Source organism: Mus caroli, chromosome 13 (genome assembly GCF_900094665.2).
Source record: "Mus caroli chromosome 13, CAROLI_EIJ_v1.1, whole genome shotgun sequence".
Taxonomy (NCBI): domain Eukaryota; kingdom Metazoa; phylum Chordata; class Mammalia; order Rodentia; family Muridae; genus Mus; species Mus caroli.
In genome coordinates, this window is record NC_034582.1 from 16213931 (window position 1) to 16231622 (window position 17692).

The following is a 17692-nucleotide window of genomic DNA, read 5'->3' on the forward strand; positions in this document are numbered from 1 at the left end:
CATCATTGGGAAGAGAGGCCCCTTGGTCTTGCAAACTTTATATGCCCCAGTACAGGGGAACGCCAGGGCCAAGAAGTGGGAGTGGGTGGGTAGGGGAGCGTGGGCGGGGGGTATAGGGGACTTTCTGAATAGCATTTGAAATGTAAATGAAGTAAATACCTAATTAAAAATTGGGAAAAAATTGAAAAAAAAAAGAAGCAGTTTTGCTTTTTTTTTTTTTTTCTTAAGATCTCATAGTTTAGAGAGGTGGGAATTCAGGCTGAGCTTAGCAGACTATTTTATTGTTGTTGTTTATTGTTTCCTTTTCAAGATAGGGTCTTAGAGTATAGCTCAGGTTTGTTTGTCATTAGTCTCTTAGTGGGATTTACCATACTGCTGTGCTGGAAAGAACGATCCAAGAGAGCTTCATTTGTACGACCAACTACAACTGGATTCCTCTCCCCCTTTTTCACTAGAGCCCCTTTATAGACTTTTTATAATAGTAATTTTTTAAAATTATAATTACATCATTTCCCCTCTTCTCTTTCCCCCAAAAGCCCCTTCCAGGTACCCAACCTCACTCTCTTCAAATTCATAGTCTCTTTTTCGTTAATTACCTGTATAATGTATAATGCTACCTGCATCCATGTGATCCGGTCGGATAAGCCATTTGAGATGACCACTTGTCATTGGATAACCCATTGGAGGACTTCCCTGAGGAGGACCATTTATCTTCACCTCAGCATTCCCCAGATGCCTGTAGTTCTTTGTTTAGGGTTGAGGTCCCATGAGATTTTTTCCAGCCATGTTAGTCTGCAAATAACCCCAAAAAAAAGAGCTCCTTATGCCTGGTATTTGGATTTTATTAGGTAGCTTACATCTCTTTAGGAGGAGAATTGTCAACCCAGGTGGAAGGTTTCATTTAAGCTGTAATGCATAGGTAGAAACAGAATTAGAAGTATTGTTTCTAATTTTAGGTCGGTAGTAGTATGATTCCTAATGACTTTTACCAGACACCTTGAAGCTTTCTGGTAGAATTTTGGTGATCTTTTAGGAATAAATATTATGTCATCTGCAAGTAGGGATAGTTTGACCTCGTCTATTTGAATTCCTTGGATTTTCTTCACTCATTCTTTTCTTTCAGCTAGAGCTTCAAGCACAATATTGAAAGGGCCTGGAATAATGGATAGCCCTATCTCATTTCTAATTTCAGTGGGACTGCTACAAGTTTTCACCATTAAAGATAAAGCTGGCTGTAGGTTTCTCATATATATCTCATTATGCTGAGGTCTATTCCCTCCAGTTCGACTCGTTGTAGATTTTCTTTATCACAAAAGCATGCTGAATTTTGCCAAAGGCCTTTCTATAGGAAAGGCTACTTCAATAATCCTGTGAGTGTTGTCTTTCCACCTTGTGGTTTATTACAGTTATTGACTTTAGTATGTTGAACCATCTCTGCATCTCCAGGGTAAAGCCATCTTGGTTGTAATGGATAATTTTTTTGATGTATGCTTTTATTCAGTTTGCAAGTTTCTATTGAGCATTATTGAATCAATGTTCATCAGAAATGCTGTCCTGTAGTTTGGAGAGGTTTTTTGGGTGGGTGGGTGGGGGTAATGTCTTTACATGGTTTTAGTATTAGCATGAGATTGGCTTCATAAAAGTCTGGGAGTATTCTTTCTGTTTATTTTCTTTTTTTCTTTTTCCTCCTCTTCTGTCATCTGTAGCCTTCCTGAAGGCCTCTTCCCAGGCACCCTAAGAACCTAAACGTCATCCACATTGACCTCCCTGAATGATTTGAGACAGTTACTAAGTACTGTAATCCAATGAGCTTCATTTTCATAATGCTTGAAAAAAGAATGATTGTATGCAAGGATGTTAAATACAAATTTGGGAAAATGGAAATGCATTTTAACAGTAATGGAATATTTATGAGTTAAATTATCATTCATTAGTTTATATATAGTCTTGTTTCAAAGAAGATTTTAGGAAGTCTATAAAAATACAGGCAACATAACATGAAATTACATTCAAATTAAATTAAAATCTTGGCAAAATAAAATAGAAAATCAAAGATAGTGCAAAAGGGAGCCAAGAAAATTGCTTAAAAGTTCTATAATTATAACCCAATAGTGGTGTCAAATTTGTCTCCAAGCTATGTGTCCATTAATATTAGATTCAGCTCCAAGTGGAAGAGATTTAATGTATGGCTTGAATAAAATAAAAATTGAGTTTGCTTTTCTTAAACAGAAAAGCTCAGAGGCATGCAATTTAGGACTAGTATTGAAGTTCTACTCTACCCAGTCTCCTCAGGGATACAGGATCCTCCAGCTTCTGCCTTTCTAAGGTGGATCTTTGACTGTCCAAAACAGTAGTGTTCTTATTCTGGGCAGCAGAATACAGAGAGGGAATTCAGAAAGAAAGAATAGGTGTTGTCTTCAGAGTGTTCCCTAATAAAGATTACTAGAAATGCCACTTCACACTTCTAGTTCAATTGCATTATCCAAAGATTTGTCAGACAGTCTAGGCACAGGGAAACAGGAAATGGAGTCATTGTTCCACGAGAACACAAGTGCTTCTTCAAGCTCTGTAACACACATGTGTACAGAAAAGAGCAGGCCCCCAAGGCGAGAGCATCTTTCACAGTCTCACAGCAGCCAAGAAAGGAAATGTCTTCCACTTTCACATAAGAGAATGGGTAAGAGAACGGTAAAGATGAGTGGTAGCTGAAAAATGGCAGCAACCATTCTTGGTGGAGGTATTAGAAAGATGTGACTTTGCAGGGACCTAAACAAAGGCAAAACTTCGATAGCAACAGCAACCCTCCTCTATGGGTATGCCTCGTGTCACAGTCTACCCAACAATACATTCACAGCATAAAGAAACTGTCAGTAAAGCCTGAGTGTGTTGAGTTCATTTTTACTGCACTTCTAAAAGCAGTACAGAAACATGTTCCTTTTAATATCAACATTGAGTTATCTGGATATTAAATATATACTTGTGTATTTGTTTCAGAATTGAAGAAAACTCCATTTACCGTCGTTTGAGAAAGAGAAACCATTGCAATCACAGAGACTATCAGAGTATCTCAAAGAATGGTGCGTAGCCTGTCACTTATGCGTTCACATGTAAGAACTGACTTTATTTGGGAATTACTGCAAAAATTAGCATTAGACAGCCAGAACACAGTGAAGTCTCCCTTCCAACAGCACTACCCATTCTGAACACAGTCTTCTGGCTTTCCAGACATTTATACACAGAAAAAGAGAAGAGTATGCAGACAAGAGACTATGGAGGCCAGATCAGTCACAGAACAGTGAAAAGATTTCTCGTAATTCTCAGGCAAATGCAGAGATTCACAGCTCAAGAAGGGTGACCCAAGTGAGCCTTGGTTAAACAAGTGACTAAGGTCACTAAAAAAGCTCTACTCTGCCCTGGAGAGCATTTGCCCACATTTCTTCAGAGGTCAGAGTTTTAAACTTTACTCATGTGAGTCTGCCCACCATACTGGTTTAAGAGACTCATAAGACCCCTGCTTAATAAACCATAGCCTGGCTAATGCCCATGAGTTACCATCTCTCACTGACTAAAGATGTGCAGAAAGTATCCAAGAAGTATGGGTTTTAACTAAATGTGTTACCTAAAATATACTATATTTCTTAGAATAAGTACTCTACGTGGAATGAATGCCCTACTTTTCTAAGAATGAAAAGATGTCTTAACTGTTTAATAGTAGCTGGCATTTACTTAACTCCCACCAAGTGTTGAGAAACATATTTCACTTTAAGTATGTACCTTTATGTATATTTCCACTAGTCCTATACACAATAAACAGTTCAGCAAGTATTATTGTATTTTCTCAGAGCTAAGATATCATTGATTGCAGTCACTCTGGAAGTGTTACGGTAGAAATGGGAAAGAAAACTTCTAACATATACATTCACTACAACACTCAACTCAATTACCCAATATGTTAAAACATTTTTCTCGGAATGAGAAAAATATGAGTCTACCCACATTGCTGCAACTTAGAAAAAGGAGACTTGGACAGGTCAACAGCCTTGACCCATGTCACAGAGATAGAAAGTTACATGACAAAAACTTCTGCTGACCCTGTGTAACTCTACTCAGACACCAATGAAAGTCAGGCCTCCTTCCTGCCTGTGACCTTCAGTGGTCTATGGAGAAAGGTTAGCCTTGCTCTATGTGTGAACACAACTAGTAGAGAGTGAAAAATGCACAAGGGACTTGCTTATGAACCCCTACAGATATAAACTCCTAACATCACTTTTCTGCTGTTGTGAGAGACTCAAAGAGCCCCCAATTCAATAGAGACTTGCTTTCAATATAGACTGGGGAAAAAAACAGAAGCTCATTTTGTATGCAGCTCTAGGACATTAGGACCTATAATCTATTTTTTAAACAGGAAAGATAAAATATAGACTAAGAAAAATTAGACCATAAATTAGATATTATAGTTCAATTTTTACCATATTTTTAAAGGGAAATGGGGAAGAGCTCCATCTAAGAAAAAAAATTAGTAGGATGAAGTCAAGGATCATTGAGATATTTTGATTGGTTGCTTTCTTTCTTCCCTTCAACTCTACTTTTCTGAAATATTTCATATATATAAATTGAGTCTGGAAAGAGTAATGGGATAAATGTATGCAGTGAAGGCAGGGTGATGAGAAGTCTGACTCTTCAGACAAGCATGCTCTAATTGTTTTCCTTGTGTGTAACTTCAGAGTCAACATTTCTATCTCAAGACTCAAATATGTCAATATCGTTTTCCCACCCAAAATCTGGCAATCTTTTGACAAACTCATGATGACCAGAGTGAGATGCTCCAAAGACTACTCCCAGCAACCAAGGCTAGCCAGTCCTTGTGTATTCTGCTGCCTTAACTATGCACACTCCTTTAAAATTCAGGCGCTTCACAGCAAAAGGCAAAGGGAGGTAGGAAGAGACACTCATCACAAAGAAGTGTACAGTGAGTCCAGGGCAAAGTCCCAGCTTTTGTCTGTTCAGTGAGTGGAAGCTGGAGAGGAGGGGAGCTTTCTCTTTCTTCAATTTGCATTCCTCAGAATTATACAAATGTTCACCTTGTCTCGAATTATTGCTTCTCTGAATACAAGTCTCATCAGATCTTCTAAGAACGGAATTCTAAGAGGATATTTTTAGTTTCCCATAGTTACCCGTTATCTAATGTCCTGCTTTTATTCTCCAGCTCCTCTTCCTATTTTCTGCTGCTTTTCCTTGCTGTGAATTTTCTTTTGATATTATGCAGCGTGTAACCTGACTGCCCACACCAAGTTATTTCAATTACTCCCCAAGGTTTTTATTAGGTATCGGAAAAGTCAGCTCTCCACATTCTGCATATTTATGGCTGCTTTTACTTTTCAGAACCAGCAAGAAAGAGAAAAAGGGGAAGAAATAGTTGAATAGAATATTAAAGAGTTTCTTTTAAATTGTGTGGCACGAATTAAAGAAACAGCTCCTATTTTCATCTTGACTGTTATATAAAATATTTTTTTACGTGTCTGCAGATATGCGCAGAGCCTTTTAGAATGTGAAGTGTGGGAGTCCCTATGATTCTAGGAATAATGCTTTGATGTCAGGCTTAGGAAAGAGCAGCCCCACCCTATCTTCTCCATATTCAGCAAGGGAGGTGATCTGCAGTGGTCTCTTCAGCTCCAACCTGCAGAAACAGACAGGACAAGAGGTGACCAGTATGCTGCCCAGTGCTGTGTTTTGGCTAGTCTCTCACCTTACCTCTCAGAGAAGGGAGTGAGATCCAGGAAACAGAGACCTCCCCCTCTGGTTAACTTACAAAATCTTTCCTTGAAGAATAAAAATAGAACTGACTTTAGGATTGTCCCTGGGATGTGATACCAGAATCTTGACTTGGTGTGGCCTGGATGACAAGCCTGCTTGAGTGGATCGTCTACTCCCATTCTTCTTCGGAGAGGCACAGAATCCAAAGTCAGTGTAGTAATGAGTAAGGACAGCCCCCTTGGCTACTACAGTTCTAGCTTCCTGCCATATTATTATTGTATAAGCATCATAAAGCCCGGGCCTGTTAGACCCAGATAGGCAACCATACATAAAAGAGATATCAGCAGAATACTTGAGTACCACAGGGCTTGGTGTGGAGATATGGGCAACAGGAGGATCAGGAGACACAGCTTCTTCAACATTTTCAAACATCCACCATCAGAGCACCATAGAAACAATGGCTGCCAGTCACATCTGTACTATTATGTATCCAGTAGTTTTAAATCAGTCACATTTCAATGTCAAAGGTCCTAAAACATAGCAAGTAAATATAAAAGAGATTTGTCAATGGTATGAGCCAGGACTCTCAAAGATGGAGCAGCAGTGCATAGGCCAGGCATCCAGGTCCTTGCAAACACTGGCAGGCAGGCAGGAAGGAAACAGTGATGCATGGGGCAGCAGAGGGATCTGGAGGCAGAAGTTCCTCCTCCTGGGAAGAGAGCAGAAGGGGAGGGGAATGAGAAATGATGAACTAAAGATGGCAAGTCTATGACTGAGAGCAAGAGCTAAGGTAGGGAACAGAGAGATGAACCAGATAAGGAAAGGAGTCTTTAGGACAGGAAGTCCTTGGGCTACACCCTGCCAGGACTGGGAAGCAAGAGGGCCATTCCTCAGCACTCCACTGGCACTGGAGGCAGACTGGAGGGGTGAGGGGTGAATTCCAGAGGATGGTAGGACTGCTGAGGGGAGGGGCTGGATAATAGCCTTGGCGTCTTGAGCTCAGGACCATGATGAGGGCTGAAGCTTGATAAATTGTAGGAGAACTGAGCTTGAGATGTCACCATGACTCCAACCAAGAGCTCATCCCTTAGAAAATAGACCATATGGGAGGTAGTTAGCACCCATCTCTGGAGGCTGTCTTAGAAGCAGTGGTGCCCAGAGCGACCTCTTTTACTCATGCTACAGTGCTCCACTCTTCACATCTGAGTGTTCACTACTCCTCATGATTCATGCTTACAGAGGATGCAGAAACTAGCAGGTTCAGCCCTCTGTGTTCTTGACTGATTCCATGCCCTCCCCCACACCCAGAAGAGCCAAATATGTCACACAAGTTCTTTGTCAAGGCTGAAGTTGAGCTTTCTTGGGCCTAAGGAGGGTCACTTTCTTTAAGTCTAGTTCATGGCTGGACAGGAATCAGAAGGCATGTGAGGCCAGGAGCCATTTGTTTAATGCCCCCCTCAGTTAGCATTGGTAAGCAGGGACTTGCCCAACTAACACTTTTTTTCTTTAACCTAAAAACTCTCAAGTTATTTTCAACCTTTGAAGAGAACTAAAGCATGGACCATGGTCCTTTACAACTAGAATACAGTGATTTCCTTAATATCAAAGGCAGGAACCACTCTAAGATACCACCTCACACCTGCTGGGATGGCCATTGTATATATAAAAAACTAATGACGAGGACTACCTAGGACATGGAAAACTCAGAGTCATGTAAAGAGGAATGTAAAGTCATCTATCCATTATAGAAGGTAGCAGGATAGTTTCTCTAAATATGAAAACATGAATTACTGTATGATTAACCAATCCCACTTATAAATATTTATTTATCCAAGGTATTAAGTACAGGTTCTCAAAGAGATACTGGCACTCCCTTGTTCATTACATCATCATTCATAACAACCAAGATGTAGAACGAGGCTGAATGTACACCAACATGTAAATGGATGGAGAAAATATATGTAAATGCAATGCAATACTATTCAGCCTTTTAAGAAGGGAATCCTGCCTTACCCAGCGATAACTGGACCTTGAAGCCCCTGCTTCTCTGAAGCGTCTAAAGTACCCAAATTCACAGAGGCAAAGGATGACTTGGTGATGACCAAGGACTAGGGGAAGTGATATAAAGCTTTTTTGGGGGGCAGGGAGGGGGGATGCAAGACAGGGTTTCTCTGTGTAGCTCTGGCTGTCCTGGAACTCACTTTGTAGACCAGGCTGGCCTCGAACTCTGCACTGACAATCTTTCTCATTTTGTTTTTGCAAGTCCAGCAAAACTTTCATATAAGTACCTGGATTAGGAGGTTTTTGCTTTCAGAAATGCTAAAATATTGAAGACATGTTTTTCCATGGGATTAAGCTTCCCACCACAGAGGGATTCTCTCCCTGTGTGCGCATTACAGAGAAAGTGGAGAGCAGGGATCCCTGTGAAAAGCCCAGAGTAGTTACTGGAGACTGTAAACTGCCTAAGTTCAAATTTGCCTCTTCACCTGTATACCACACCCACCCCTCTCCTTGCTGCAAAGCTAATTTGGTCATGAAACTCTTATGTTCTCCACTAATGCCACAAACTCCACACTCTGAAGAAACTTCACTTGACCTGTTCCTACCTCTGGGTTTGGTTAAGCCTCCGAAGAATAAGAGACCTAGAGAAGCTAGGAAAAGAGACAAAAGTCAGGCCAGCCTGAGAAATACAGACTCGGGCCATGAACATAAGCATTTGACATTGACATATAAACCAGATACCAAGAGCAGAAGCAGAGACCTCCACACAAGTGATGAAGCACCCCTATTTGCACATGCACACACACATACATACACACACTTGTGTGCACACACACACTCACATGCTCACTGTATTTTCTGACCAAAGTCAGAAAAGCTGCTAGAAAAAAAGAAAAAAGTGGAATTTTCTAGGAAAAAAAAAATGTCTAAAAGATCTGTGTTCACTCTCTAAGCAGTTCTTTCTGGGTAGCTGCTAGAAAAATTTCTAACAGAAATCCTGTTAGAAAAAAATTCTAAAAGAGTTGTGTTTATTCTCCAGAGATCTCCAGACAGCTCAACACTTGCTAGAAAAAAAAATTCTTAAAAAAAGAACTGCTTTCTGCTAACCTCATACAGACCACAAAGCCCAGCCCTTTATTTACATATCAATTCAGTCATTTACTCCAGGTTCCCCTTTGTTTACCCACAAATTAGCATTCCCTGACCTCAGTCCCACCACTGGATTCTTAGAAAAAGAAAACAAACACAGTTTTTAACATTGAAAATAAATTTGGAGATCTGCCTGCCTTTGTAAGAATAAACAATAAACTAGGTTGGGTGGAATCCTGTCCTAAGATTACAATTTTGACTACCCCTGGACCGAAATTTGATCTGTTCCAGGGTGACCTTGAATTCAGGAATCTGCCTGCCTTTGTATTTTTCTGACAAGCTGCCTCATAGTGCAGTTGCCTCTATGCATCCTTATATTTTGCATAGTAAAGAAATTATATATTTTTGAACTCATGTTTTCAAAGTTCTCTTCCACAGCCTTAATGACTGTCCTGAAGGTCACAGTGTTCTAGGGGCAGAAAAACATGTCACACAATTCCCTTTCACATGGCCAACAAGGACTCAGCTTTCTTTCTTCCATTGTCCTTATGTAGGCCTCCAGCAAAAGGTGTTTGCCCCAGATTAAAGGTGTGTACCTCCACAACAGGACTTAACCGGTTCTTTACTTGGAACTTGCTCTGTCCCAGGCTGGCTTTGAACTTACAGGTCTGTTTGCCTATGTCTCCTGAGATTAAAGTCATGTATCTATCACCTTGCTTGGGCCTAAGCTTTTCAGGGCCACTATGCTTCAAGGTCTGGATTAAAAGCCTGTGTCTCCAGCCTCAAGATCTAGATCGTAAGTGTGCCCTCCATTTCTGGATTATAGTTCATTCTAGATATAGTCAAGTTGACAACTGACTATAGCCATCATGTTTACATACACACACTTATACATACACTCACATACTCACATACTCACACACACACTCACATACACACACACACACACTCATACACTCTCGCATACACATCCATACACATACTCACATTCATACACTCATACACAAATAACAAATTCATATACAAATAACAAAAATCATTTAAAAATAAAATATATTTAAGAAAGTGTTGAGAAGACCAGGTAAACAGGGTCCAGAAGAGAGAGACTGGAGCACAGAGGGTGAAGGGAAAATTCCTCAGTGGGGCTGAGAAAGGAGGCCCTGGGGTTAAATGAGTGGAGGAGTGAGGAACAACAGAGGTGATTTCCCCACAGAATGAGAAACTGAGCATGACAGCTCCCTGCTGCCCATAGCTTAGCCTTTGAGTGGACACTGAACTCTGCTCTCCTGGCACACCACTACCCTAGAGGTAGAGTAGAAAGACAGGAAAAATTAGAGAAACATAAGAAAACAGGCCAGGTAGCTCTGGTGTGACTGTCTCACTGGCTAAAAGTCAAGAATTACCACACAGCTAACCAAATTGTCTACAAGGGGCCCAGACTCCTGTTTTGGAACTCTCTCTCTCTCTCTCTCTCTCTCTCTCTCTCTCTCTCTCTCTCTCTCTCNCACACACACACACACACACACACACACACACACACACACACACACGTCTATTGACCTCTTGTGACCTCTGGACCTTTGTGGCTTACGTTTTCATACCATTAGCATTCCTTTCTATAAACCTGTGTAGAAATACTACATGAACTACTTTATAATTTACTAAAGAAAAAAATTATTAGGTAAAAATAAGTATATCAAAACATTTTTAGTTAATCTTTTGATTCTATATTTTGAACAACGTAACTTCAAAAGCTACACACACTGTATTTGCATACTTTATTTTAGGACATTTAGAACCACTCTCTCCTCATAAACATATATCTACTCTTGGGTGTGCACTTCTGTCCTTTATTTATTTATTTTACTATTATTATTATTATTATTATTATTATTATTATTTTGTTTTTTGAGACAGGGTTTCTCTGTATAGCTTTGGCTGTCCTGGAACTCACTCTGTAGACCAGGCTGGCCTAAAACTCAGAAATTCACCTGTCTCTGCCTCGAAAGTGCTGGGATTAAAGGCGTGCACCACCACTGCCTGCTGTCCTTTAAAAAAAAAAAATCTTAATACTGACTTATCCTGAAATTCTTTTCTGTAAAGTTAGTCTACCTCTTGGTTACAGCTAACAACAGAGAGTTATGTCTCCTGCTGCCAGTGACATACCACCAGCAGACAAGGTAGCCATCAACAAAGCTGATAGGACCATATCTGTAAATCACAATACAGGACACTAAGGCATCCCCTCTCTCATGAATTCCTACCTTGCACATATTTCACTACACCCAACTACTGATTGTCTATCTTATTTTTAACTGATAAAACTCAAGGGGGGAAAGGTACCAGCTCTAAAGACATGTGCTCTCTTCTCAGTGAATCCACAAAGCAACTCTATTTTGTAGATGAGGAAAATGGGGCTCAGAAAGTTATATAACATTCCCATGATCCATTACCGCATCAATGATAGACTTTTAATCATATCTGTCTCCTGCTGAAGGTCACAATCCCAAAAGCCATGCTACACTTTCCCCTTTCTAGTGCCATCTTTCTGTCTTGGATTGTCTTGGCAATCCCGGGGGAATTGTCAGAATTAGATACCTTAACTCAACACTCTGGGCCAGTTCTCTTTGTCTCCCTGAGAATGAATAAAAGCAAAAAAGAAAAGGATAAAGAGACAAACTATAATTGAACTATAAAAAGTATATTATTGCAAGCTAAGCTGAATTCATTTCCACACGTAAGGACTCCTTATTTTTAGACCTCCCATGATCTCTATTCTGGAACAAAATAAGTTTTGTACCTTAAGCTAACTGAGCTTCTGGTATTGTATTTTTGCCAAAATAATTGCATAACCTGAGTTTAGTCATGAGGAACATTAAGACAAACCCAAACTGAAAGCCACTTAAGAACTGGCCAGTACCATCAAAATATGTCAAGGTCATAAGGACAGGGACTAAGCAATCTTTCCAGATTAAGGCAGACTAAAGAGGCCTGAGATCCAAGTAGAGTGAATTAGAAGACCTAGGCAAGAAAGTGGTCATCAGGGACATTTAACTTAGGTATGCAGATTAGACAAAGTACCGTTCACATGTTAGTTTTGTAGTTTTGATCATTGTAATTATTGCAGATGTATATATTTAGAAAAATCTAGGTAAAAAATGTATATATCTTTGTCCTATTTTTTAGAACTTTAGCAATCATTTCAAAATGAAAATGTTTAAAATACTTTCAAAAGCTACAACAACAGCACTGGAGGGAATTTCTAAGGTCACCTGTGTCACACTGAAATAGGGCCCGAGGAATCATGTGGGGAGCACCACTATTGGATGGAATATTTGATCATAACCCAAAACCTTGAAAGGAGATGGAAAAGGTTATTTATAGCAGAACATCTAGGACATTTCTGTTTGGGGAGTCTGAAATAATGTGGTCAAAGCACTAGAGAAAGTCTTTAGTGTCCAAGTCTTAAATACTCACTCTGAAAACAAAATGATATAAAAGCACTCAGTGACTACAGCTCAAAATTGTATTCTTATAAGAATCCAATATATCTTGAATATACAGTATTTAATAATAGTAGGAACTTTTAAGAGAAAAAATTCAATATGACACATATATCATATAGAAGAAAATTTACTCTTTCATATGTATTAGCTTTTCATTGTGTTTAATTCTTGCAAGAGTTTGGAACTCAACAAATCCTAAAACAATGGAGAACTATTTCTTTAGATTTCATCATACATCCTTGTGATGGTTAGTATTAATTGCCAGCTTGACAAAGTCTAAAATCACCTGGGAGATGAGCCTCTTTTCATGTTCAGGGTTGGGGTGTTGATTACATTAATTGAGGTGGGAAGATCAAGCCAGTATGGGTAGCACCATTCCCTAGGCAGGGATCCTGGATTATACAGAAGTAGAGAAAGAGAGATGAGCTCTAGCATGCATGAATTTATTTTCTCTCTACTTTAGACTATTGATATAGTCTGGTTACAACCAGGTACCTCAAGCTCCTGCTTTCTTAACTTACCTGACATGATGAGCCATGCTTGAATTGTAAACTAAAGTAAATTCCTCTCCCCAAAGTTGCCTTTGTCAGAGTATTGTATCACCTCAACAAAAAGAAACCAAGGCAAACTGGTTCAGGAAGGAGCAAGTCTCATGACAGTAACCATGTGAAAAATTCAGGTCCTGCTGTTTGTCGAAATTTCACCAAGCTAGCATCAGCACACCTGCATTACAAAGTTTTTACTTCAAATAAATGCACTTATCAGTGTGGTGAAGGGATAGGTCATCTCTTTTCAATAATCTGTTTTGTTTAGAGCTTCAGATAAAAGACATCAAACAGAAAGCTATCTGCTCTGTCTATTGACATCTTAAATACTCTCGAGCCTGAATGTGCCTTGCCTTTGTTCTTTACTTTGTTCCTGTTCAGTATTCCAATGGGTTCTAGAAATAGGAAGATGAGCAAGGTAAAGGCCCTACTTCCATGGAGATCGTAACAAAACCAAAAGAGAGACAAACAAGAAAATAATCATAGTTCTGTTGGAATGTCACCAGGACAAAAGTAAGTTGCACGCTCTGGAGGTGAGAGTTACCTAATTCTAGAGAAGTAGATTTCACAGCAAAGTTAAAGTTTGAGCAGTATCTAAAAGGTGTAAGGAGACAGTAAGTGTGGTGGGTAGGGCCTGAGAGGAAAACAGCTTTGGGGAGATGCCAAGTTCTCCCTCTCTCAACACAGGGAAAGAGTGCTTGCAAAGCACAGTCACTGGGAGGTAGAACGCAGCCACAATTGGAAGCATAGTCTACCCTATTCAAATAATTTTAGGGAATTTATCTTGTTTGTAACTGGAACATTTGTAATGTGAAACATCCTCAGTAGAAACACTGTCAGAAACTGTCACAACATATAATTGCTAAATGTTTGGGATCTGGGGCTCAAGATCAATATCTTAGTCTGAATGATGCTGTTTATTGCAAACAAACATTTTTAGAAAAGAAAAATGTAAAATTATCATTTTTTAACAAATTATTCTTCTGAAAATTCTTGATGAATTATAAAACTATAAGAAAAATCTACACCATTTAAAATCTAGTTTATGTGGAGAAAGGAAGTTGGCAGATGATATGCAGGCATGGTCTACTAGACTAGTCATGTAATGAACTGAAGAAAACAGGATACTGCTGTCAGAAGAGGTGGGTGGTGCCTGGACATCTCTAGCTTTAAAAGAAAAGAAAAATAGGAAACCTCATGAAAGAGGAGGGAAAGACCAGAGTCCATTCCTGAGTGAATGGATGGTTTTAGAGGAGTTCCCGCTCATGATGAGAAAGAGCCACAGCGGCAGATGGCAGGAGTCAAGGCTTAAGACAAGTTCACAAAATCAGCACTGTGCTTTCAGTAACAGATGTTTTAAAGAGCAGAAAGGGGCCAAGGAGTTGTTTCAGTAGGTAAGAGTGTTGACTCTACAAGCATGAGTGCCTGTGTTCAAATCCTGAGCACCTATATGAAAAGCTAGACAGCTTACTTGTGCTTGTAGCTCCAGCATTCAGGGGCATTCGGGAGACAGGTAGGTCTCAAGAGCTTCTTGGCCAGGCAGACTAGTCAAAATGGCCAACTTCTGGTTTAGTGAGACACCCTCTCTCAAATTAGGCAGAGAATAGTAGAGGGAAACCTCTAGTATACTCCTCTAGCCTCCACATTTGCATGCAGATACACATATCAACATACTCACCTATGGACAGTACACACAAAAGAGCAGAAAAGGAAGGTGGATCCAAACAAAAAGTGGTGGAAGCCTCACTGGCAGAAGACATCTACATCTAGAAAACCCTAGAAATCTAGAAATAAAGATCATTTTTTAATCTTAAATTTTTAGAGAAGTAGTGTCCTAACATCCTGTCATAGCCATTATTAAAAGACCTTTGCTTCATGAGTGGCTTGGTGGCCCAAGACCCTCAGTGAGCCACATGCTTAAGAAACTCATAGCAAGTGTCACAGCAGTATATGCTGAGACGTTTTCATCAGAATTTCTCTAGGTTCTACAAGCTGTAACTAGCCATGTGAGGCTCCACCTATGAGGGACTAACACTGATCAGACTACTGTCTTAACTCTGTCTCCAAAGAAAGGCTCAGTGGCATCCCTGACCCCTGGAGAACCACCAAGACCTTTAAACAGAGTACTAGCAAAATTTTACCTTGGCATAGTGACATGCAACTAGAATCCCAGAACCATGTTGTCAGAAAGAAGAGAAATAAAAATCTTTTTTTTTTAATCTTAAGTTTTTAGAGAAGTAGTGTCCTCTCTTATGACACACAAAGAAAAATCTGGGGTCTTAAAGTTATTCTGAACAATTAGATGCAGCTTCATCCTGTGCACGAGAGGGCTCAGATAGGTGGAAGACACACGCGAGCACAGCTGTGTTTTGTTCTGTACATGCTGTAGCTTTCTCTGCAATACAAATATTTAACCTGTTACAGATATAAAAACTCATATGTATACATGTGCATACATACTTACACATATATTGAATATATATGTGCTAGCCCAAACAAAAATGGGCAAAAGTCATAAAATGTTTCTAGAAATAGCAATCCAAATGTTTTCACACACATGAAAAATGTATATCCTCACATGAAATCAGAAAATACTGTGTTCATGTGGTACTTTATTTTATAAGGATTTATTTATTTTTATTTTATGTGTCTGACTATACTTGTCTCCACATGTGTCTGAGCACCATTAGAAGGCAGAAGAGGCAATGGATCCCCTGGAACTGGAGATACAGATGGTTGTGAACTGCTCTGTAGGTGCTAGGGACAGAACCTGGGTCCTCTGTAAGGGCAGCCAGGGCTCTAAACCCCGAGACCCAACATTTTGTCATATATGCTGTCCTGTGGTTCTCTCAATAATCAAATCATTTTGAAACCTAACCTGTACAGTGTTTGTATCATGAAATAAAACATCTTTTAGAATCATTGGATTCATTGCCAATGTCTAATATCAGTACATTTTTGGCAAAAGTCCCATATTTCTAACTTCCATTTGAAGACAAGTCTAACAAAATGGACACTTCTAGACAACAAAAATTCATCAGGGCTGAGTGATGGTTACTCTTTCTAAGTTGAGGTCATTAGTGCTGAACCTGGGCTATGGACAGGGCTGTATCTTTTCTAGTCACTGATCTATATCCAGAACCAATTACAACACCTAACATAGTAAACAATCAATATGTTTTGCTGAAGTAATGATTTGATTTATGAAGGCTTATTCTAGATATATTTAAATATTGTTTTTCTATGAAGAATCTGGAATCTACTGTTAGGTCCTAAGTTTAACAGATTCACTTAGAAGACCATCAAAATTATTTTTGAAGTTGAGAGAATGCATAGAATGTGAGGTACTTGATGGTATTGGTCAACACCAACTAGCAGTGTGAACATGCATTAAAATTCAGCTAGAGAAGGCTGAGGCTGAAATCATGAGACCTTGTCTTCTTGTGATACAATACACCCTATTTAAAGGACACCACAAGAAAGTATTCAAGGGTCTACATGAACTCTCCTTCTCTTAACAGGTAATGTGTAAGTTCTACACAGGGTCACCTTAATAAATAAATAAAAGTCCTCTATCCCAGGGTCAACCTTTTCCATTTCTGTGGAACTATAATTTCAGGGTATAAAATGTGTAAGTTTTTCAAATCTTTGCCTTGTTCTGCCACATCATTTGTGTTTCTTATTACCTATCAGCTGCCATTTCTATATTTTCTCCAGTGGCAATCATATCAGCAGTGAGCAGCTGGGGAGACACCTTCAGAAAAGGACAATAGAGATTAGACAGGTGAAAGATGTTGAGCTGAGTCTGGCCAAAGCATAGCAGAAATGAAAGAAACAAGATGACAGAGTAAAGAAGGAAAAACACAAACCACTTAGGAAACTTTGTAAAACTGAATAAAGATCTTGTAGTAGAGAAAATTTTGTACAAGCAGAAATAAGTAATTCCTTGTTTCTTTTTTTGTGGTTATTTTTTGGTTTGTGGGGGGTTGTTGTTGTTGTTTGTTTGTGGGTTCATTTGTTGTTTTGAGACAGGACTTCACTACACAGGCCAGGCTGGCCTTGAACTCTCTATCCTCTGCTTCTGGAATGCTTTTATATTATAGGTGACCACCACCTCCAGCTGTGGTTGCCTTTTTAGACCTACTATGACTACCTACACACAACTGCGAGGCAATCCTTGTCCTGAGTAGACAAGGGACTTAGATAATATTGCCTATGGGGAGGGTCAGCCCATCCAGCCAGCTATGATAACTCTTCAGTCTTGTTCTTCTGAAGCTCTGTGGGTGGCCTGCACATCAAATTCCCATATGGGCTCAAGTGGCTCGACCTGCTCCTATAATTTTAGGATAACAAAAGTTTGAGCTTTTCTTGATTTTTATTTATCATTATGAAAAACATTAAAGAATGATAACACTTCTTGATTCATTATTATTCTGAGAATGAGAGATTAAGAGTCCTGGAGTAGAACTGAATGAAGGGCCTAGAAGATATGTGAGCCATCATAGGACACCATCAGCACTGAGCTGGCAAGAGGTTGTGCAATTCTTCCCTCTAGAAGCCAGCAGAGAGTAATTGACTGCCCAGAGTCTCAACTTTCAGCATTCAGTGTTTTGAATGCAGGGACCTTAAATGGGGGCTTCCAGGAAGATGTCTCTCCCAGAGAGTACTTTTCTCTGTCTCTCTGATCCTTTTGGGGTACTTTGTCTCTTTGTAGACATACAGATACTTTTTCCTTATATCCACTAAATCATTTACTCATCTATGGCAACTCACTAATCCAAAGGGCTTTGAGTTCTG

General features: G+C 39.5%; 1 protein-coding gene across 2 annotated transcripts in view; it reads left to right on the forward strand.

Annotated features, from left to right (window-relative positions):
* Positions 1-17692, forward strand: part of Aoah (acyloxyacyl hydrolase) — a 202897-nt gene that overhangs the window by 155838 nt on the left and 29367 nt on the right. For both annotated transcript variants that reach the window (XM_021180609.2, XM_029468428.1), the window contains exon 13: positions 2995-3077. In XM_021180609.2, coding sequence (XP_021036268.1) covers positions 2995-3077 — 83 coding nt within the window. The remainder of the gene's footprint in view (positions 1-2994; positions 3078-17692) is intronic.